The sequence below is a fragment of the Garra rufa genome, chromosome 5 (assembly GCF_049309525.1).
Source record: "Garra rufa chromosome 5, GarRuf1.0, whole genome shotgun sequence".
NCBI classification, from domain to species: domain Eukaryota; kingdom Metazoa; phylum Chordata; class Actinopteri; order Cypriniformes; family Cyprinidae; genus Garra; species Garra rufa.
The window spans coordinates 53,117,478-53,142,489 of NC_133365.1; the positions used below are offsets into that span (position 1 = coordinate 53,117,478).

Here is a 25,012-nt window from a genome sequence, read left to right on the forward strand (position 1 = left end):
CTAATAATTTTAAAATAAATATCGTAATAAATAAATATAGATCAAAACAATATTTATATTTCAGATAATATATCTTTATTTTAATTTTATTAAATGTAATTATTTTACCTTTTGTTAGACACATTCCAAATCAGTACCATTTAAAATGTTACCTTTTGTTTGAATGCAAATTTTTTTTATTATATTTTAATTAATTTTAATTATTTTTGTCTTTCTGATATATATATACATACACACACACACACACACACACACACACACACACCGTATATAGCCTATTCATTTTAAAATAAATATTACAATTAAAATTAATATAAATCAAGATAATATATTTATATTTCACATAACATATCTTTATTTTCATTGTATAAAATATAATTATTTTACCTTTTGTTGGACACATTATTCCGAATCTAAAATGTTACCTTTTGTGTGCATGAAAAATAATTTTAATTATATTTTAATTCATTTGAATTATTTTTGTCTTTCTGATATATATACATATACATATATATATACATACATTTCGAATTAGTACCTTCTGAAAAGATTTGCATGAAAACAATTTTAATTATAAAAAAAATTGATACAAAGTATAAATCATAATTATTTCTAATTTTTTTATACAAACATAACACTTTACAGATCCATTTACTAGATATGTACAAAAACATGTTTATTCTAAAAATACTAGGACATATTTAAAAATGACTAGAACATATTTACTGATCAGAAAGACTCCTACTAGTAATGTCATCTAATAATAGCAATATGCCAGAGCACATCAATAGCTGGGACAGAGATCAACTCTTACATAATTGTGCTCGAGTTACGACGGCCTCAGGCTGCCAGAGTCTGAAACAGCTCAATGCAGCGTTTTAATCAGTGAGTTTTGATCATTTTATCACGCTTGATCTTTGACCTGGGCGCTGCGTACTAAGTATGCAGTGGAGTAGAGCCTACAGCGCGCCTCCTCAGGCGTTTTTCATAGTGAACTGCATTTGACCGGTGTGATAGGACTAGACCAGCAGCAATGGCAAAGGCAGAGTACTCAGAAACCGCAGAGCCCAGTCAAATCGTACCGGATTCAGAGTCCGATTCGGATCCGGATGACCACTTGCCAAGTGTGGACGCCGGAGCGGGATCCGGATCAGTCCGGCGGACTCAGGTGATCCACAGCGGACATTTCATGGTGTCTTCGCCGCACAGCGACTCAGTCAGGAGGAGATCCGCAGCTCTTTATAATTCAGATTTTGACAGCGTTAATAAACCGGATTGCCAGACCTACAGTTTCGGTCCGTTGAGCTCCAGACGGCTAAGCATTGATCCTACTCTCACGCGCCTGTTTGAATGCATGACACTGGCGTACAGGTAAAACAAACCTATCATTTACCTCAGATTTACTTCACTTTAACGTCTGCTGAACTATAAAGTAAATATTCACCTCATGCTAATGTTTACTTTATTATAAAATAGTTAAAATACTCCTCACGGCAGTGTTTACACAACTGTAAAACTAGCAGCTAGCATAATTTTACCTCACTGAACTTAAACCTAGTAAAATTTACCTCACTGTTATTTAAGTTTACAGTTGAATTTGTTCAATAGTAATGAGGTAAAAGCAAATTAAGGTTGTAATGTATCTGTTGTTTAATTGTTTTATAATAATATACATACTGTTACATACAAAATATGTTACTTATCCTCTATTAAGTAACAAAATTCACCACATTACAGTGTTTATATTGTTATATATTGAAATTAAAATAAATATAGATCAAGATAATATTTACATTTCATAGAATGTCTTTATTTTTATTTTATTAAATTTAACACATTATTACGAACCAGTAACTTAGTTATAAAATGTTACCTTTGGTTTACATGAAACATAATTTTAATTATATTTTAATTAATTTTAATTAATTTTGTCTTTGTGATAAATATAAAATATAGCCCATTCATTTGAAAAGAAATATCGAAATTAAAATAAATATAAAGACAATATTTATATTTCACAGAATGTCTACATTTTCATTTTATTAAATGTAATAATTTTACCTTTTGTTAGACACATTGTTCTGAATCAGTACTTTAGTTCTAAAATGTTACCTGTTGTTTGCATGAAAAATAATTTTAATTATATTTTAATATAATTAAATATAATTTTATATTTTCATATTTTTATTTTTAATATAATTAAATATAATTTTATTTTGTAATATTTTATATTTTAATATAATTAAATATTTAATTATATTTTAATTTAATTATTTTAATAATTTAACTTATTTTTGTTTTTGTAATAAATATAATATATAGCCTTTTAATTAAAAAAATATCGAAATTGAAATATCGAAAAATAATTTTAATTATATTTAATTATTTTAATTATTTTTGTCTTTTTGATAAATATAAAATATAGCCTATTGATTTTAAAAGAAATATCTAAATTAAAATAAATATAGATCAATATATAATATACATAATGTGTCTTTATTTTCATTTGATTACGTTTAATTAATTTACTTTTTGTTAGGTACATTATTATGTATCAGTACCTTAGTTCTAAAATATTACCTTTTGTTTGCATGAAAAATAATTTTAATTATATTTTAATTAATTTTAATTATTTTTGTCTTGTGCTAAATATTAAATCTAGCCTATTAATATTAAAAGAAATATCAAATTTTAAATAAATCTAGATAAAGACAATATTTATATTTCACATAATGTCTTTATTTTAATTTTATTACATTTATTTCATTACACTGTAATTCAAGTTTACAGTTGAATTTGTTTAATAGTAGTGAGGTAAAAGCAAATTAAGGTTGTAATGTATCTGTTGTTTAATTGTTGTATAATAATATACTTACTGTTACATACAAAATATTAACAAAATTCACCACATTACAGTGTTTATATTGTTATAAAAATACACATAGTTTATATTGTTTAACTACATATAATTTACTATTTAACTTACATTTGACCTCATTGGTGCATTTGACCTCAATTGTACAATAATATAAATTGTTACAGAAAAAAATACTGCATTTGAATGTATACCTCAGTGAAATGTTTACATTAAGTGAAATTAACCTCATTACAATGCAATTTTTTTAATAAAAATTAAACTACAGATAATTTACAATTCAACTTCAACAAGTTCAGTGTATACCTCACTGAAATGTTTACACAAGTATACAACTGTTAAAGTGCATACTTATATTTAAATGCAATTCATTTCATAACAGTGTGTATTCTGATATAAATCAGTTACAATTTAACTTCAGTTTACCTCGCTGCAATGCATAAATTACTTTAAAGTTACAGATAAATTACAACATTGCATAACTTATATTTTAAGTAAAGTTTCACCTTATGGAAGTGTTTTATTGTTGTAGAAAACAGGTAAAGTATGGATACATTTGAACAAATTTACACTTTTTGCATCATTCTGTTTTATTTTTGCAGACCTGTTGCATTTGGCTCAGTAAAAATAATTATAAAATGTTATTATAAGAAATTAGTCAATCAAAAATTTTAAGCTTTTTAAGCATTGAAGTCTTTTATTCAATAATTTTTTTTTAATGCAAGTTAATAGAAATGTTATTAATAAAATAAAATGAATGAAATGTCACAGCAGTGGAAAGTGGGTGTGCGAGAGACTGAACTCAGGAAATGTACTAAATTCAGTCTTTCGAAACAGCTGTGAAATCCTTGACTGGGTTGAAAAAAAATTTGGACTTTGATAGGAGTTGGAAGACAAATGAGGTGAGAGTTACAGAGTAACGGGAGGAACCCATACCACTTTCTCCAAAACATACACAGATTAACCCACAATATTAGACAGAACTTTATTTTTTTTTAGCTGTCTCAAAAGTTTACATACACCCTAGTTATTTTACCAAAATAAGAAGGATCATACAAAATGCATGTTAATTGTTTTATTTAGTAATGACCTGAATAAGATAGTTCACATAAAATACGTTTACATATAGTCCACCAGAAAATATAATAGTTCAATTTATAAAAATGGCCCCATTTGAGGTTTACACAAGGTTTTGTTTATGATTCCCTTGTTTGTTCTGAACAGTTCAACTGCCCGCTGTTCTTCAGAAAAATCCTTCAGGTCCCACAAATGATTTGGTTTTTCATTGTTTTTGTGTATTTGAACCCTTTCCAACTATGACTGCATGATTTTGAGATGCATCTTTTCACACTGAGGACAACTGAGGGACTCATATGCAACTATTAAAGAAGGTTCAAACACTCACTGATGCTCCAGAAGAAAAAAAACAATGCATTAAGAGACAGGGGGTGAAAACTTTTGAATGGAATGAGGATGTGTACATTTTTCTTATTTTGCCTAAATATCTTTTTTTTTTTTTTTTTCATTTAGTACGTCCCTTCAGAAGCTACAGAAGATACTTACATGTTCCCCAGAAGACAAAATAAGTTAAATTTACCATGATCTTCAAATGCACAGTTTTTCCTTCTGGAGCATCAGTGAGTGTTTGAACCTTCTGTTGTCCTCAGTGTGAAAAGATGGATCTCAAAATCATACAGTCATTGTTGAAAAGGGTTCAAATACACAAAAATGATGAAAAAACAAAGAATTTGTGGGACCTGAAGGATTTCTCTGAGAAACAGACACAAATAAGGGACTCATGAACAACTATCACTAAACAAAAAAACACAGCTGTGGATCATTCAGGTAACAACACAGTAAGAAGAATCAAGTGTATGTAAACTTGAACTATTATTTTCTCTTGTGGACTATATTTTATGTCAGTAGGTCAGTACTAAATAAAAAATAACATGCATTTTGTATGATCTCTCTTATTTTGCTAAAATAATTAACATTCTGTATGTAAACGTTTGACTTCAACTGTATATTATTTCGAGCCAGCTGTAACACGCTTGAATGTGTTAATTACTATATTGGGACATTCCTTTACATAATTCTGCTTTAAACCTTTATTGTTTGTAAGTATATTGGGCCATTAAATGTTTTGAGTCTTTTTGTGTTAAATGCCCTACACTTTAAGACTTTAAGGTTTAAAGTGTTGCATTTACTTAAACATTTCATATTCTTTGCTGTTTTCATATCCCAATAATAACACCAGACAAGCCTTGTCAAAAGAGCCGGGAAAATTTCTACGCACTAGCTGTTGGAAATATATTGTGATGCAACCACAGTATGACTTTGGCTGCGCTTCAGGAGTAGTAATTTATGGCACACCAATCACCTGACGTCAGCTGAGACGAGGAATCATGTCAGCATAGAAAGGCTATCAAAAACAGCTGCTCGTATCGCCACATATAATGACAGTTGTTATTGGACGGTGAGAGATATCGTGCCATAAAAACACTATTGAGTGTTCTTTGGTATCATTAGTGGTAGTTGTTATGGTAAGCATCCCTATACTGATTACATTTGAACAAACCTTTAACCCTAAATATAAAACAATGCAACCACCCTAGAGTTTTGCATATGCGCCTCTCAAATTTCCTTCAGAAATGGTATAAACTCTAGTTCTCTTTGTTTTTGTTTTTTTGTCAAGCAGAATTTTCTAAAAAATAAAATTATAGTTATTTTAAAAAAGTAAAACAACTAAATTAGCTAAAACAGATGAAATATTTTATTAGTTTACCTGTTTTTCATGTGATTATTTTGTTGTTAAATTAACTAAATATTATATATATATTACATATAATATTATGAAATACTATATATAATATTATATTGAAATAATATATTTAAATTATTTTTAATATAAAACATGGTTTCATAAAATGGTTTAGTTTTAAGTTTATTTAATTCATTTAATTTTAAATTAATTTAATGTCAAATGAAAAGGAAAAATGATATGCAAATTAAAAACAATCAAAATCAAACACTTTACTAAAAAATGTAATATTTTATTTGTTTACCTGCTTGTCATGTCATTAAAATGTGTTATTGAAATTTTAATGAAAATATTGCAAGTATTGCAATATTTACTGTATATTGCATTATTGGAAATATATCGCAATAATGCAAAGCATGGTTTCCCAAACTAGTTTAGGGGGTTGAGAGGCAACTGCAGGGAGTTTAATAAGATTAATTAAATCATAAAAATTCAGTAAAGATTTAGTAAAAAAAATAATAAAAACATTAAAAAACAAAACAAAACAAAAAAATTAGTTCTTTAATGTACATGATTATTAACCAGCATCATAGACACATGAACATGTGAATGTGTTGCTTAATTATTAAAATATAAAATTTAAGTATTTTTAATGTGAATCATGGTTTCCCAAACTAGTGTAGGAGCTTGTGAGGGAACAGCAGGGAGTTTAATTAGATTAATTAAATAATACAAATTTACAATTTAAAATAGTAAAGATTTTAAAAAGGCAGTTTAATTAGAATTAAATTGTAAAAATGAATATAAATAAATCAAATCATACTAAAAAAGATCAAATATTTGATTTGTTCTTCTGCATTTCATTTCATGACTTATTCTGCAACATTTTACAAATATTCTTCCAAGTAGTTTTGGTTTGTAAAGAAACTGCAGGGAGTTTAATTTAATTTATCAATTCATAAAAATGTCAAATCAAAACTAATAAAGAATTTAAAAATTAAAACACTAAGGAAATATATTTAAATTAAAATTTTAAATGTAAAAAAAAAAAAAAATCAATTCTAAATCTGCATTTCATTCAACAATTAACCAGCATCATAGAACTGTGAAAATGTTATAAAATTATTATATATTATACATATTAATATTAAAACCTCAGAGGTGTTTGGCTGACAAAAAACCTCTGGAAGAAAATATTTTACTGCTTTCACCCACTTGTTTTAATCTACCCCTGCACTTAGGTGTATCCTAGAAGTGGCGTAAACAGGACAGAGGAAAAGACTTTTTATTTTATGTTTTCAGTTCGATGACGCCCTATCAGTGTTGTTTATTTGTCAGGGTTTGCTGTCATTCAAAGCCATATCCCACATTTTAGCAATCATTGTCACTGGACTCTTAGCAACTGAGTGAGCGCAGCACTCTTAGTTCACTTGTCTCTTGTTTTTAAAGGTTAAGTGCACTAGAGCCATCAGTAAATGGTGTAAAGTGCCATCAGAGATGGCAGATGTGCAGATGGGCAGCTGTGTCACTGCATTAGACTGATGAAATTATTCCGACTGCAAGCACAGTTCAAAGTGCCTGCTGGATGGAGAAAATCATGTTTATACAGAGCCAGCAGGGTGAAGAGGGAAGATTTCACCATTGTGTCTCAACCATGGTGTCTTAGTCTCAAACAAAGATTATTGCACATTTCAGTTCATTTAAGCTGTTTATATGTGACCCTAGACAACAAAACCAGTCTTAGGTAGCAATAGCCAACAATACATTGTATGAGTCAAAATTATTGTTTTTTCTTTTATGCCAAACATCAAGTAAAGATCATGTTCCTTGAAGATATTTTGTATATTTCATACCATACATATATCAACTTAATTAAGAACTTCATTTGGACAACTTTAAAAGTGATTTTCTCAGTATTTATTTATTTTTGCACCCTCAGATTCCAGATTTTCTAATAGTTGTATCTCTGCAAAATATTGTCCTAACATCAATGGGAAGCTTATTTATTCAGCTAAAATTACCCTTATGACTGGTTTTGTGGTCCAGGATCACATTTGATAAAATACAGTAGAAACTACAATATTGTGAAATATTATTGTCTAATTGTTTGTAATTTGTATGTAATTTATTTCTGTGAGTAAAAAGAAATAAATACATTTAAATTTTAAATAAATTTTAAACGCTGAAAATCAGTGTCCTCAGTGTTACATGATCCTTCAGAATTCATTCTAATATGCTGATTTGCTGCTTAGACATGATCAATTATTGTTGGTGCTCAATTATTTAAAATATTTCTTAGAATTATCATTGTGTAAAATAGTTTTTGCTGCTTAATATTTTGGTAGAAACTTTTTTCAGGATTTCTTGATGAATACAAAGTTTGAAAACAACATAAATTTGAAATGTAAATCTTTTGTAACATAAATGTCTTTACTGTCACTTTCAATCTATTTAATGTGGCCTTGCTTAATTAATTTCGTTAAATATCATTAGCATATTAAGCAAAGATCATGTTCCTTGAAGATATTTTGTAAATTCCTACTGTAAAGATATCAGAACTTAATTTTTGATTAGTAATATGTATTGCTAAGAACTTCATTTAAACAACTTTAAAGGTGATTTTCTCAATATTTTGTGTTTTTTTGCACCCTCAGATTCCAGATTTTCAAATAGTTGTATCTCGACCAAATATTGTCCTATCCTAACAAACCATACATCAATGAAAAGCTTATTTATTCAGAAAAAATTACCCTTATGACTGTTTTTGTGGTCCAGGGTCACATATATACTATGCACATAAAATCTAATGTTGTGATTTAATGAAATAATGAAATAATGTTTGTGTTTCTCCTCAGTGGGAAGATTGTGTCTCCAAAGTGGAAGTCTTTCAAAGGTTTGAGGTTGTTGTGGAGGGATAAAATCCGACTGAACAATGGCATTTGGAGGGCCTGGTTCATTCAATGTGAGTTTCCTCATCTCATTTCTATTCTATTACACAGTGTACTTCATTTCTCATGTAAAAGTAAAAATGTATATTGTAAAAAGCGTTATATAAATACATATCACTTGACACATTTTGTGTTCTGTCTGTACTGTGATGGTACCATGATACTCCTCTGTCTTTCCTACCGCTGGCCTAATGATCAAAAAAATGCATAATGAACTTCAAACAATTAAATATGGTGTTAAATTGCTTTAGATGTGGAGAAAAGGAAGAACCCCGTTTGTGGGTTTGTCACGCCACTCGAGGGATCAGAAGCAGATGCTCACGGCAAACCTGAGGTGAGTCTGATCTTAAAGACAGACCTGAAATTAGGGCTGGGCGGTATGACCAAAATTTAATTTCACGGTATGAGAAATTTTATTTCACGGTAACGATATCTTTCACGATATAATTTTTTATATAGGTAGTTATTCCAGAAAATGTACAAAAGGGCTTTATATAATAAATAAGCTTAAATATTTAAGACAAGAAAAGGACTTGATCTTATTTGATTATTTTGTATTTTATTTTTAACCTTACTAAAAATATAGTAAACAAAATATGTGACCCTGGACCACAAAACCAGTCATAAGGTTAAATTTGACAAAACTGAGATTTATACATCATATGAAAGCTCAATAAATAAGCTTTCTATTGATGTATGGTTTGTTAGGATAGGACAATATTTGGCTGAGATACATCTATTTGAAATCAGAAATCTGAGGATGCAAAAAAATCAAAAAGACTGAGAAAATCACCTTTAAAGTTGTCCAAATTAGGTTCTTAACAATGCATATTACAAATCAAAAATTACATTTTGATAGGTTTACAGTAGGAATTTTACAAAAAATCTTCATGGAACATGAACTTTACTTAATTTCTTAATGATTTTTGGCATAAAAGAAAAATCAAAAATTTTGACCCATGCAATGTATTTTTGGCTATTGCTACAAATATACCCCAGCGACTTAAGACTGGTTTTGTGGTCCAGGGTCACATATGACTTTACATGAACGACAATTCCACTGTATGTCACATTTCACAGCTTGATGTGGACAGAACTTATTATTGTAAACTTTTCTCAAGTAACATCTCACAGATAAAAAATATATCTCAAGTAAGTAACAGGAAAATAAATATAAATATTGAAAGTGATCACTTATTGTTGAAAATATGAAGCAAATGTAAAATATTTTGTCAGACAAAATATCAAATAAACATTGAAAAATAAAACAAACATAAAACTTGTGGGTGTTTCATTTTAAGGTGGTGAAACAGATTGCTTGTGCTACCACTGCTACTGTAGTTAGTACATTAGCATGACACCTTTTTCTGCTCGTTGTCAGATTTTGCAAAACCGAACCAAGTCCACACAACAGATGTTGCACCTCTTTTAATGACGAGTTCCTCCTCCTGCTCAGGATTTTCTTTTGAGCCCTCCTCGTCTGTTCGTTTCTCCATTTCTATGTTTTTACAACCTCCCAGCGTATTCTTCAGTCTTGCATTCGATGGTTTGACCAGTCTCAGCCTCACGCGTGCTGCACGTGAGTTGGCCACGCCCACTTATTTACATTTCGCGGTATACACGGAATAAAAAATTCTTTTACGGTACACATTTCATTCCGCGGTAACGAAATATACCGTCATACCGTCCAAGGTTAATTTAGTTTTGCTTTTTTAAATTCGTTTTATTTTGATACAGTTTTCAAATTTTCAATAAAATTTAGTTTAGTTTTTATTAGTTTCATTAACAATTTTGTTAGTTTTAATTTAGTTTCTATTTTGTGAACACATTTCTATGTAGTTTTTATATAGTTTAGTTTTAGTTTTATTTTTTTTGTAGATCAAACAGAGATCACGTTTTCCTCGCAATTCTAAACTAAGCGAAATAATGTGAGACAAAATATAAATTGCTGCAGTATATTTAAAAGTGTTTAATTCATTTAAATTAATTATTATTTTTAATCATTTAATACATAATATTTGTATTTAAAAAATAATATATCTAATACCAATTTATAATACTAAATTGATAAAAAAGTGGTTTGAATAAATAAATGACTTGCTCACAAAAACATTACTGGATGAATCTGCGTTTTTGAATCAATCTCTATTCAATGACAAATACATATTTTAACAGTTGTTTCCATCTAGTGGCGAAACAATGCAATCGACACAAACATTACGGTAACACTTTACAATAAGGTTCATTAGTTAAACATTAGTTAATGTATTAACTAACATGAACTAACCATGAGCAATACATTTGTTACTGTATTTACTAATCTTTATTAACATTAGTTAACGGAAATACAGTTGTTCATTGTTTGTTCACGTTAGTTCACACTGCATTAACTAATGTTAACAAAATTTTAATAATGTATTAGTAAATGTTGAAATTAACATTAACACAGATTAATAAATGCTGTATAAGTGCAGTTCATTATTAGTTCATGTTAACTAATGTGGTTAACTAATGTTAACTAATGAACCTTATTGTAAAGTGTTACCAACGTTACTTGAAGCGCCAATTACTTTGAAAAGACGTGCTCTATTTTGATCTCTACCGTAGACATCAATGTTTATATCCAAACTGTGATCTTTAATTGCTGTGATAATATGAATGACTGTATATGTAAAGACTGTTTGTGAAGCTGTTTTTTCACATAAACATGATGACTGCTCTCTGTGTCAGTGGCAGTGCAATACAGATTTGAATGTTCCGGTAAGACTTTTTCAAAGGTTTAATAGACATGGGGAATCGTTGTCATTTACAAATGAGATCGAGTAGGTGTTTGAATCTCTATTCTTTAAAGATTAATCAGCTCTAGTATATTGGTTTGATCGCTTGTGTTACATAAAAAATAAATAATTTTGCCTAAAACTGATGCAGTATCCTAGATTTAATGCAGGTGCTGTTCAGGTCGCTGTTTTTTTTTTTTCCGCCATGGGATGAGAACGTAATTATTACGAAAACGATTATTTATTTTTGATAATTGTTATTTTATTTCAGTTCTTTTTTTAATAAAAGTTGTTAGTTTCGTTTCGTTCTAGTTTTTCATTTATTTTTACGTTTTTATTTTATTTCAGTTTACGAAAATGTTTTCTGATCAATAGTTTTCGTCTTAGTTTTAGTTTTCGTTTACGAAAATAACCTTGATACCGCCCAGCCCTACCTGAAATAATCACACATTTTGAATCAATAAATTGGCACACGTAAGATGTCACCTGCTGTGTGTTAATGTGTTTATTTACAGGCGATTGTTCTGGAGGGAAGCTACTGGAAGAGACGGATAGAGGTGGTGATAAAGGAATATCACAAATGGAGGATTTACTATAAGAAAAGAGTGAGTAACTGAGCAAATATAATAGGATATAGTTGTGTATTATATGTCCAAAGCACATTTTGGACATTCACAGGTAAACTATCATTCAGAATTTTGGGGTTGGTAAGATTATTTAATGTTTTTGACAGAAGTTTCTTCTGCTCACCAAAGCTGCGTTTATTTGACTCAAAATACAAAAAAAATAGGGATGCACCGAATGTTCGGCAACCAAAATTATTTTGCCTAATAAATCAGAGGCGCGCACTAAATATTACTTTTTATTGTTGTGTTATTGTTTCATATTACTTATCATTTTACACATGTGGAGAAACTTCTATTTCTCTGTCCTTTCCTGCTACTTCCGAAGTTGTTTTTATTAGCACCGACAGCGAGAAACTGTTTAGTATCGCATCGCATGTCTTCCATGAGAAGAGAAAGGGCTGGTTGTTGCTGGCTACTGTATGATGACTGAAATCACCAAATGGCCTTAAACTGTTAGTAAATAAACTACAGAACGGTTTATTAAGTTGTGTTGTCTAATACACGCACAAAATGTATTTATTCTGACAGCGCTGCAAGAGCTCCTTAGCCAGGGTTCAGAGTCCAAAGCGTGAGGAAAATCTGTGATGAGAATCATTCATAAATCTGCTGCTGTCAGCAAAACTAGTACTGAGGTCTTCTTGCGGGTTTCCGTCAAAATAAAAGTCAACATTTATAAATGTTAGCATTTTTACTGTTGTTCTGTAAAATAAAATAAAATCTAAGACAAAAATAATGATAACAATCATTACAACAGCTGTGTTAATACATTTATTCTAACATTCTCCTTTGCTCAGTAAGGCTGCATTTATTTGTACATTAAAAACACATGCCTGATTCAAGAAGGAGGTCTTAAAAATGACCAAAGAATATTATATTACTAATTTATTAATTTTAAGTTCAATTGTGCTTTGTTGGAAGGATATAATGTCTACTAGAATTTAAAAAAATCTTCAGTGTTAAGTAAATATTTTTAAATTGTTGTTTTGCTATTTATTTTTTATTTTTTTGAAAAGCAAGACAAAGCTGTAAAAAGCACATTTTGACTATTCAATTCATACAATGGTGAAAAAAATTGGCAAAATACATGGGGAAAGGCCAAGAATTTCCATTTCAGTGCATCCCATGTAGTGTATACAGTATATTTCATCATTCATTCTCATTAATGATCTCCCTGATGGCAAATTTCTCATAATAAACAATAATGTAGAAGGCAACTAATACAGGTTTTTCATTCGCAGTGCTACTGTTTAGAAAGTGATAAATGACCAATATATTTCCAATATATGTAGTACAGCACATGATAAACAGAAATTTTCACAACAGTTATTATTTACACAATATTTACTTAATATTCTCTAAAGTATTTCACAACAGAAAGTGCTTCGTCAATTTGGTTTCATTTTGTTAACTGGCCAAGCGAGTTGCAAAATGTGGTTTGATTTATCATTCTGGGTCATATATTGATTTATCACCACAATAATCCCACAGTAAAATGTGGATTCAGAGCACATCAGATCACTGTCATGATTACAGACATCTTTATTGGTTGACACAACATGAAAAGTTCAAGTGATTTCTGAACTGCACCCATTACTTCCTGAAATGACCCAGATCTTTGGTTTGTAGTATGGAATTTAATGCAGTTGTGTTTCTGAAGGTACTAGACCTCAGCTAGTAATACAATACTACATATTTCCTACTCTGTTGAGATACTATTGCAAAACTACAGGAGCAACTTTGGGTCAAGAGCCCAAAGTTCAATATTCACAGGAAGGGCCAGTAAAATCTCTGACCCCAAAGTGAACAAAACCATATCCTCAAAATTCTCAGGTACTGAACCATTGTTAAGATAAGATAAGAGATTTTTTTCAGCATTTTAAGATCAGTTTCTGTTTGTTTTGTAACATCCATTAGGTTTGTATGGCACTGCTACATCTGATGTATTTTATTGTATTTTTTAGCTTCAGAAGAACAAAGACCTGCTGTCCATGCTACAGAAGGTAAGATCACAGAAAAACTTGCCTACTCAGTGCAGTCAATGACAGTAAGTAGTCTGGTTTTGCAATCGCTAATGGTGCAAAAGTGGCAGATCTCACCTTTAAAGAGATATTTAAACCCAAAAAGAAAATTCTGTTATCATTTAGTCCACCTCATGTTGTTCCAAACCCATACAACTTACATTTGTTGTGAAACATAGAATATATTCTTTTTTTTTTTTTTTTTGGTGAATAGTCCCATTAAAACTTAAGTCACTTAAACCAAGTGCCAATTTTTTTTCATGTTATGACAAGATATCCATGGTCATGGAAATCCTGCAAGTATCAGAAAATTTCCAAAACTACAATTTTTAAGTCATGACAATTTCTAGAGTGAGAATTGTTCATTCTGATGAAATATTTCACCAGCCAGATATTGATTTTTAGTGTTTGTATAGAGTAAAGCCTGTCCACTTTTAAGCATGGATTATTTTTAGAAACATTATTATTATTAGATATATTCGATATTTTTTATGCATTAATTATGCATTATAATGCATATTTATAATGCACTTTATAATACATTGTATGATCTCATGAATAATTGTAACCTTATATTTATTGTATTCTTATTCCTTTAGAAAGTTTAAAGCATTAAAACATATGAAACACCCAAAAACAATTGCAGATTAACAATTAAATTAAATTTGGATATAATTATTTTTAAATATATGTCATTAAATCATGCATTACAGCATGCATTGTGAAACTTTTATAATGATTTAAACTCGCATTTGTGTAAAAAAGTCAGAACTGTGTGAAAAAAAGTCAGAATTGCAAGAATTGAACTTGCAGTTGAGAGAAAAAGTCAGAATTGCAAGAATTGAACTTGCAGTTGAGAGAAAAAGTCAGAATTGCATGAAAAAAATCTGAATTGCGAGATTTAAACTTGCAGTTGTGAGAAAAAAAAAAAAACATTTTTTATCTCGCAATTCTGACTTTATTTTTCTCGCAATTGTGAGTTTATATCACACAATTCTGAGAAAAGTCAGAATAGCATGAAAAAAGTCAGAATTGCACTCTTTTTCACGCAAAAGAGAGTTTTTAAATAAAAAAAAAGCTACTGCAACTTAGTTACTACTCAGAATTGCATGATACAAACTTACAATTGCGATAAATAAAGTCAGAATATCGAGATAAACCATTCTGATTTTTTTTTCTTTAAATCTTACAATTCTGACTTTTTTCACGCAAAAGTACATTATATAACCCATTATACATAAAATGTTACCAAGATGTTTGTTGACGAATAAATATAAATTTAAATGTAAACTTAAATTTATTAACTATTGGTAAAATATTGGTATCTGGCGTAAAACAGCAGGCTGGTCCAGAAATCTCTATAAATTAATTAAAAAAAAAAATTCCTAATTTAGTAATTAAAAGTATTCTGTGAATCTATATGGATGTGAGTGACCTATAAATTGTTTTGGCTAAAAAGTGTGGGAATCCTGTGTAAAGATATGTGAGGGGTAATTATGCCTGTTTTGGAGGGTTTAACTAAAATAAAGCAGCATGTACACATGCTGTTTCGTGTTGATTTCTTGTTATTGGGACATTTTTTAAGATATCTTTCATATCTACGGGCCAAAACGCAGCTGTGATGGTGGCCTAGTGTAAATCATTGATGAGTTAGTGTAGTGTAGCATTCACTTTAGTAGGTTAAAGGTGCAGGTCATGTTTGCACAGCTCAAGTGCATGTCTATTAATAGTCGCCCCACAGATTTTGCTTCTCTCAGCTGGTTGAAAAATGAAAAAGATCCACCATGTACGAAAAACGTGAGTAAACTTAAATGTGCGAATTCGTTTGCGTCACACTCCGTCATACGGATGAGAAAATGAGTCATTTGATTGCCTTGAGTGACTAAAGTGCTAATCTTCCCTTCTGTTCGATGAAGCGGTCAGAGAAACGCACATTCGGGCTTTAACAGCGTTTAATCAAATCTGACCCACATACTGCAAGATGTGATTCGGCACCTCTTTTGAATGAATTTTATTCATGTGCTGCTTTGTGGATGTGAATTTGATTGATAATGTGAGTCCTCGCTTGCAAATCAAAGTGCTGATGCTTTCGGATAATACTGTACCATGGTACTTGATATTCAGTGTCTACCATATTAATGTACTGTACTGTGGTATTTGCAATGTACACTGCCATTCATACATATTTTTATTCAGCTAGGATGCATGAAATTGATCAAAAGTGACAGTAAAGACATTTATAATGCTAAAAAAGATTTCTGTTTAAAATAAATGCTGTTGTTTTGAATTTTCTATTTATTAAAGAATCATGAAAAATAAAATGTATCACAGTTTCTGCCAAAATATGAAGCAGCACAACATTGATAATAATCAGAAATGTTTCTTGAGCAGCAAATCAGCATATTAGAATGATTTCTGAAGGACCCTGTGACACTTAAGACTGCAGTAATGATGCTGAAAATTCAACTTTGCGTCACAGGAACAAAATACATTTTTACAACATATTCAAGTAGGAAATAGCTATTTTAAGTTGTAAATTTTAACAGTTTTACTGTTTTTACTGTATTTCTAATCAAATAAATGCAGCCTGGATGAGCAAAAGAGACTAACACATAAAAAATTGAACTTATATTTGAATGGTAGTGTACTTGAAAGATTCACTTCTTTAAAAAAAAAAAAAAAAAAAAAAAAACTTAAACCAGTCCAAGCTGTTTAGATGTTCTGTTTTGGTGGATTTAGAGAGGTTTTTTTTTTAGGTAGCCCAGTTTTATAAGAAATTAAAAAATGGCAATTGTAACTTTCAGAATTGTGAGATATAAACTCGCAATCGCAAGTTATAAAGTCCAAGTTTTTCTCTCGCAATTCTGAGAAATGAAGTCACAATTCTGACTTTATAACACACCGTTGCATGAAGTCAGAACTGTAAGATATAAACTTGCAATTCTGAAAATATATCAGTCTTTCTTTTGTCCCTCAAAACTGGGCTTTATAACTTTTGTCGATTGCCATTTTATATCACACTTCTGAGAAAAAAGTCAGAACTGCGTGAAAAAAAAAAGTCAGAATTGCAATATTTGAATTCTGCAATTCTGATTTTATTTTTCTCGCAATTCTCGCAAAAAGCCTAAAAAGTCAGAATTGCGTGAAAAGGTCAAAATTATGTGAAAACAGTCAGAATTGCAAGATTAAAACTCGCATTTGCGTGAAAAAGACAGAATTGCTTGAGAAAGTCAGAATTGTACGATTTAAACTAGCAAATTGATTTAAACGTCCAGAAAAAAAGTCTGAATTTTTTATCTGGCAATTCTGACCTTATTTTTCTGCAGTTGTGAGTTTACAGCAATTCTTGCAATCTTGCAATTCTGAATTTTTCACGCAATTCTGACTTTTCAGAATTGCATAAAAAAGTCAGAATTGCAAGATTTAAACTTGCATTTGCATGAAACAGCCAGGATTGCATGAAAAAAAAAAATAGAATTGCAAGATTCAAACTTGCATTTGCATGAAACAGCCAGGATTGCATGAAAAAAAAATAGAATTGCAAGATTCAAACTTGCAGTTGCAAGAAAAAAAGTCAGAATTTTTTTATCTTGCAATTCTGACTTTATATTCTCGCAGTTGTAAGTTTATAGCATGCAATTCTGAGAAGTCAGAATTGCGTGAAAAGGCCAGAATTACTTGAAAAAGTCAGAATTGCAAGATTTAAACAAAAAAAAATCTTAATTTTACATCTTTATTTTTCTCGCAATTGTGAGTTTATATCACGCAATTCTGAGAAAAGTCAAATTTGCGTACAAAAGTCAAAATTATGTGAAAAAAGGCAGAATTGCAAGATTTAAACTTGCTTTTGCATAAAAAAGTCAGAATTGTGTAAAACAAAATAGTCAGAATTGCAAGATTTAAACTCTCATTTGGGTGAAAATGTCAGAATTGCGTGAAAAAGTCAAAATTGCAAGATTAAACTTCTGAATTTTTTATCCCGCAATTCTGACTTAATTTTTCTCACAATTGTGAGTTTATAGCACGCAACTCTGAGAAGTCAGAATAGCATGAAAAAAAGTCAGAATTGCAAGATTTAAACTTGCATTTGCATGAAAAATTCCGAATTGCAAGACTTAAACTAACATTTGTGTGAAAATGTCAGAATTGGGTGAAAAAGTCAAAATTGCAAGATTTTAACTTCTGAATTTTTTATCCCGCAATTCTGAGAAAAAATGTCAGAATTGTGAGTTTGTATCACGCAATTCTGGGAGAAAAAAAGTTGCAGTAGACTTTTTTTTATTATTATTCAGTGGTGGAAACAGCTTCCATAGTTTTTGGACATTTGCAGTAGAGATATGACCATTTGTGCTCCAGACAGGTGTGCTGTTATTTTACTATGTGATCAGATGCACCATTTTCACCTGCTAGACCAAAAAACTTGTGAAAGAAATACAACAGATGCACTTTGAAGTAGAAACCCAAGTCATATCTACAGATAGGACGGCATGTCCCGGTTTGCCCAGGTGTTGAGATGCAGTGTGTCAGTGTGCCAGTAGGAGGCAGTGAGTTTGCTCTGGTCCTCCACACGTGAATGTGACAGCAGGAACTGGGTCAGGAACAAAAGAGCCGCTCGCCTTCAATGACATGGAGAAACCTAGAAAAAAATAGACGGAGAAATGAAAACATAATGGGATCGGGCAGGGGGTTCCTGTCTTTTACACATTTGCGTTAAACTGCTGTCGTTAAGACCTCACACGTAAGCACCGTGGCCCACGTACACACACATCTTTTCTGCTCACAAACACGCTCTAGCACCAATACTATAATTTGCCACCTTTGTGCATAAGAAAAAAAGAAAGTGGAAAACAGAACGTAGGTAGTGTTCAGGAAAGACGTAATCATCACCGCTGCTGTCTTGATTGTGGGTCTTCCTATAAATATGCGGCCTGTGTCGAGCCTCAGTACTTGCAGAGTGGCAAAATCAACAAGACAGCAGCTCTCCAGGTATAACAGATGCACTTGGGATTTTTCCAATAAAACTGTGAGTAGAATGTCAAATCGTGTTTTGTGTGTGCAACTGCGTTGCAAATTTGTGTTAAAGTCAGCATGAAATCAAACCTTTCAAAGGAAAGAAATCTTTCATCAAAATGTAAAATGGCTTCTCGAACCTAAAAACTGTAGGGTGGGATTTGGTATTGTCATTCAGGAGTTGATTGGATCATGGTCAGTTTTAGTAATTATTATTGTTTTTTTAATGTCTATATAGTTTTTAATTAATTTTTAGTTTATTTAGTTTTTTGTTTTTTTTACTTTAAGGCGAGACACTGCAGGTGAATAGGGTAAAAAAATAACTAATAGTTATCACCTTACTTATGATTAATTACATTGATAATTTAGAAAATGTTAAGAAAATGATCAATGTAATTATAAAAAAAATCTATATTAAAATTATATATATATATGTGTATATGTGTGTGTATGTATGTATATATATATATATATATATATATATATATATATATATGTATGTGTATATATATGTATATATATATATATATATATATATATATATATGTGTATATATATGTATATATATATATATATACATATGTGTATATATATGTATATATGTGTATATATATGTATATATATATATATATATATATATATATATATGTGTATATATATATGTATATATATATACATATATATATGTGATCCTGGACCACAAAACCAGTCATAACGTTAAATTTGACAAAACGATTTATACATCATATCAAAGCTCAATAAATAAGCTTTCTATTGATGTATGGTTTGTTAGGATAGGACAATATTTGACTGAGGTACATCTATTTGAAATCAGAAATCTGAGGATGCAAAAAAATCGAAAAGACTGAGAAAATCACCTTTAAAGTTGTCCAAATTAGGTTCTTAACAATGCATATTACAAATCAAAAATTACAATTTTACAAAAAATCTTCATGGAACATGAACTTTACTTAATTTCCTAATGATTTTTGGCATAAAAGAAAAATCAATAATTTTGACCCATGCAATGTATTTTTGGCTATTGCTACAAACATACCCCAGCGACTTAAGACTGGTTTTGTGGTCCAGGGTCACATATATACACACACACATAATAAATTGACACAGTGCACACACATATATTATGTACACAAAAACTGCCCAGCACTACTATTATTTTTATTTCTGTATTTTCCTTGCAGTTTTGCTTGACTGTGACAGTACGTTTGTTTTGTTGCAAACCTTTTGCAAAAGCTAATTTATTTCATCCTGCCCTACCTTTTTTTAAATAATGGGTTGCAAATGTGTTTTCATGTTTAAAAATATATTCTCTGTCTCTATCTTGTATTCCTTCTTGTGTCTTGGTCCGTATGTGTGTGTAAACTCTTTATTTTCTCAACAGGATTTTCAATACATTTCCTTAGGACAGAAAATGGCTTATTTATACTGGACAGATTGTTTTGTACTTGAATAAGCCTTTGCGACATTTAGCGACTTTTAAATATAAACCAGTTGCCTTTGTGCGAACCGGTCTGAGCTACAGTTTGATGTTACATAAATAATTCTAGCTTGCGGTTGTCTACCTTGTTGTCATATATTTATTAAAAGTAAGACCATTTCTCTCTCTGAGCAATACAGAAAAATTAATGCATTTATGCATGCATAAAAATACTACAATTAATACAAAATACTGCTGCTAGAATATGGACAAAAGCCAATAAGGGAGATCACATTAAACCTGTACTGAAGTCATTCCACTGGTTACCTGTTAGTTTTTGTATTGATTTTAAAAATCTTTTAAAAATCTTCCAAATAATCTAAATTAAAAACTCATTTTTTCAGTCTGGCTTTCCTGCAATATCCTAGAAAATTGTGGTATATTTTATGTTTTGTCTTTCTCCATTTCAATGTTTTGCTTTAGATTTTATATTTTAATTATATATACAGTATATGTTTTAAATTTTGTCTTTGTATTCTAAATGGTTTATTTCCATTTCTTTTACTTATTATATACTATTGTTTTTTGATTCCTTCTTACTTGTAAAGCGCTTTGAACTGCAATAATATGTTTGGAAAAGTGCTATATAAATAAACATTTTCCGAGTGATGTTTGCTAATTAAAACATCATATGTGACCCTAGACCACGAAACCAGTCTTAAATAGCACGTGTATATTTGTAGGAATAGCAAAAAAATTATTGGTTAAAATTAGAGATCCTTCTTATCTGCCAAAAATCATTAGGATATTAAATAAAGATATTTAGTAAATCTCCTACCGTAAATGTATGGAAACTTAATTTTTGGTTATTAATATGCATTGCTAAGAACTTCATTTGAAGGTGATTTTCAAACTTTTATTTTCATACAGTTGTTTCTCAACCAACAAACCATACATTAATGGAAAGCTTCTTTATTCAGCTTTCAGTATAATTAAAAATGTATCCTTATGACTGGTTTTGTGGTCCAGGGGTCACATATTAGTCTCGTTTTAATATTTAGTGTTAGTGATGTGATCAAACCTCGGACAATGAGTATTAAAGTTGAGTATGACTTGTCCAGACCTGAATTTTTCCTCTAATCATGCGTCTCCTTTCTCTTCTCCACAGAGTCCTATCAGCAGGACAGGCCTGGAGAAATGGACCAGTCAGATTTATCCAGAGCCTGAGGCGGCATCAATGGAAGTGCACATGTTTGACTTGGATTGCTTCCTGTCAGACATCTCCGACACGCTGTTCACCATGACCCAGAAACCCAGTCCCTGGAGTGGAGACCGCCAAAACAGTGAGTCCGCAGAGGGATAGTTCATCCAAAAATCATTTACTGACCTTCATGCCATTCCAAACCCATAAAATTAGTTTGTATTGCCCTTCAGGATGTGATGTACAAGGTTTAACATCAGTGATGCCAATAGTTATTGGTGCATGGCTTGTAATTAATCACATTGTGCCTTTTTTATGGATTTATTTCAGGGTTTTTGCAGATCTTAAAAAGTCTTTATTGTCCCTTCCACAAATTACAGGCTTAAAAAGATCTTAAATTAGAGCAGAAAGTTGTAAATTTGTAAATGTGTGGCATTAAATGTTGCATGCACTGCAAAAAAAGATCTTCCTCAGTCTTGTTTTCAAATACAAATATCTAAACATCCTTAAATCAAGATACATTTATTAAGATGCAAGATGCAAAATGTTTAGAGAACATATCTTCGATTGGTCCTTACATTTTCTTTACTTGCTTTCAAAAGTGGCCACTATATTTTGAATTTTAAAGGATGTTTGTGTGATTTAACAAGATATGAGACATGATTTTAGAGATGGACAAATTTTCAGGGTTTTTGCGGATCTTAAAAAGTCTTTATTCTCCCTTCAACAAATTAAAGGCTTAAAAAAATCTTAATTTAGAGCGGAAAGAATTTGTGGCATTAAATGTTGATATGAAAAAATGATAATCTTCCTTAGTATTTTTGTTTGTTTTAAATCAAGATACATTTTATTGAGATGTAAAACAAAGATAGTTCAGTCTTGTTTTCTGAGAAATTGAACAAAATTAATGAATTTATGCTTTAAAAAATCTACTTAATTTAAAAGTAAAATAAAATTTTTATACCATATTGACAGATTTTTTTTTTAAATCTTTTGCCAGATGTTTGTCTTGTTTTACCCTTAGAAAATAAGATTCCCTTCCGGGAACTCTACACTGCGTCCTGAAACGCTGTGGGGAACGCCATTGGCGGGCCGCACTCTGAGTCATGTCCAACGTCCAATGAGAAACGGGAGTGACGTCACAGGCGCGGTGACGTCATCGACCAGGAAGTATAAAAGCACGTGCGTTTGAAGCTGGCGTCAGCTTTTGTCATTCAGCGAGAGCGCTCTGTGTTATTGTCTGTCTGATTCGCATTCTGCTGTTTTTCAGTGCCAATTGCACTACTTTTATTTGAGCAGAAATGCCAGGGGGAAAACGTTCTTTTAAGAACGAACGTTCTTTTAAGAACGAGCGATCTATGGCGGTTCAGCAGCCACATAGACGGTGTGTCCCTCCCTGCCAACGCTTCATTGTTGGTGGGGATACACACGATCTATGTGTAGCCTGCTTGGGAGCGGAGCACGCTAGGTCAGCCCTTGAGGGGGCTGGCTGCCCGCAGTGCGAGCGGATGCCGCTGCGGTTGCTCCGTTCCCGGAAAGCCCTCTTTGAGGAGGGGGCTTTCGCTAGCGTTCCCCGCGGGTCTGGCCCCGCTTCCGTCGAGGCGGAGCGGCAGCTGCACTCGTGGGGTTCGCAGCTAGATCTGCTGGAGGGAGTTGAGACGGGTGATCCCCTATCTCTCTCCTCACCCAGCGGATCGTATGACCTCCTCTTGGATGAGGAAGCCCGCACTGCGGTTCCTTCCCTCCGAGAGGAGGAGTCAACGCTTCTCCTGTCTTCCTCCGAGGAGGTTGACATCGAGAGCGTTGACCTCCCACAACCGCCCCCCCGTTCACCCCAGTATGAGGAGCTGGTGGAGGTGCTGACGAGCGCGGTGGCCAAGCTCAACATCAGCTGGTCACCCGCTCCAGATCCAGAGCCCCAGGCGAGCAGGCTTGATGAGCGCTTCCTGCGGGCTAAATCAGCACCTCCCAAACGGAGCCTTCCCTTTTTCCCCGACCTCCATAAAGAAATCGCGAGGTCGTGGGATAAGCCGTATTCCTCTCGTCTCTACTCCCCTGCCTCAGATTACTACGGTAATGTGGGGGGGATGGAGGGATACTGCTACAGGGCGATGCCTCAGGTCGAGCAGACACTAGCGAGCTATCTGTCTCCCGGCCTGGCATCGTCCCTGAAGGCTCCGTCCTTGCCCACCAAGCCGTTAAAAGTAACATCAGGCTTGATGGGCAAGGCTTATGCGGCAGCAGGTCAGGCTGGTGCATGTTTACACACCATGTCTGTGCTCCAGGCGTACCAAGCCGACCTGCTGAAGGAGCTTAGTGATGGCGAGGAGGTGAGCGTGTCAGAGATGCGTAGGACCGCTGATCTGGCGCTTCGGGCCACCAAGGAGACCGCTCGCGCTGTTGGGCGGTCTATGGCAGCCTTGGTGGCCGCGGAGAGGCATCTCTGGCTGACCCTGTCCGACATGAAAGAGAAGGACAGGGTCACGCTCCTGGACGCCCCCCTGCACCCCGCTGGCCTCTTCGGTGACTCTGTTGACACAGTTGTCAACAGGCACCAGGAGGCCCGTAGGCAGGCAGCGGCGTTCCAGCGCTACCTCCCTCGCCGCACTTTCTCCTCTGGGGCTGCCGGACGGGAGCAGCCCCAGCCGCACTCCAGCTCCTCACACAGAGAGACCCAGAAAAGGAGCGTTGCTACCCGTGCCCCTCCGGCGCGGCCTAGAGGGCGGGCTCAGCAACGCTCCAAGCCGGGGTCCTCGAAGACTAGGCCCGACCTGAGGGTCGTCCTACAGTCTAAGAGGGCCGCGGCTAAACGGCCCTGATGGTCGTGGCCCAGGGCCAATGAGGGCAGCCCCTCTCGAAGATTCAGGTGCCTCACCGCCTCTGAGGAGTACGGTGACCACCTCTCTTCGGGGCCCTCAGGAGATTCGTCAGCTAACCCTGCCGGTGTTACAGGGCGCGGCAGTCTCCCGCGAACTTCATTCTCTGGTCCTTCCGCCCGGAAACGTAGCGGAACCAGAGTGTTCGCCACCCCCACGGGGGTCTCGAGAGCGCTCACTTCAGGTGCATCCTGCCAGTTCGCTGCTACAGGTCACCAAGTTAGCTCCTCTAATAAATCCAGAGACCAGTCTCGAGAGGCTGGTTCCCTTAGTAGAATTTCTGGCAGCGTGGAAACTACTGCCAAATATTTCTATGTGGGTCCTGCGTACTGTAGAGAAAGGTTATTCCATTCAATTCGGCGCCAGGCCGCCACCTTTCAGCGGGGTATTTCCTACTCTGGTAGGCCCCGAGCAGGCTCTGGTATTGGAACAGGAAGTGAATACTCTCCTGAGGAAGGAGGCCATCGAGGTGGTCCCTCCTC

The 25,012-nt window shown here is 33.0% G+C and overlaps 1 protein-coding gene across 1 annotated transcript in view; it reads left to right on the plus strand.

Annotated features, from left to right (window-relative positions):
• The first annotated feature begins 861 nt into the window (after positions 1–861).
• Positions 862–25,012, plus strand: part of mlxipl (MLX interacting protein like) — a 47,397-nt gene continuing 23,246 nt past the window's right edge. Inside the window, exons 1-6 of the mRNA XM_073840421.1 lie at positions 862–1,371; positions 8,492–8,598; positions 8,836–8,918; positions 11,877–11,966; positions 13,949–13,987; positions 21,622–21,796. Of these exons, the coding sequence (XP_073696522.1) occupies positions 1,034–1,371; positions 8,492–8,598; positions 8,836–8,918; positions 11,877–11,966; positions 13,949–13,987; positions 21,622–21,796 (832 nt within the window). The 5' untranslated portion in view covers positions 862–1,033. The remainder of the gene's footprint in view (positions 1,372–8,491; positions 8,599–8,835; positions 8,919–11,876; positions 11,967–13,948; positions 13,988–21,621; positions 21,797–25,012) is intronic.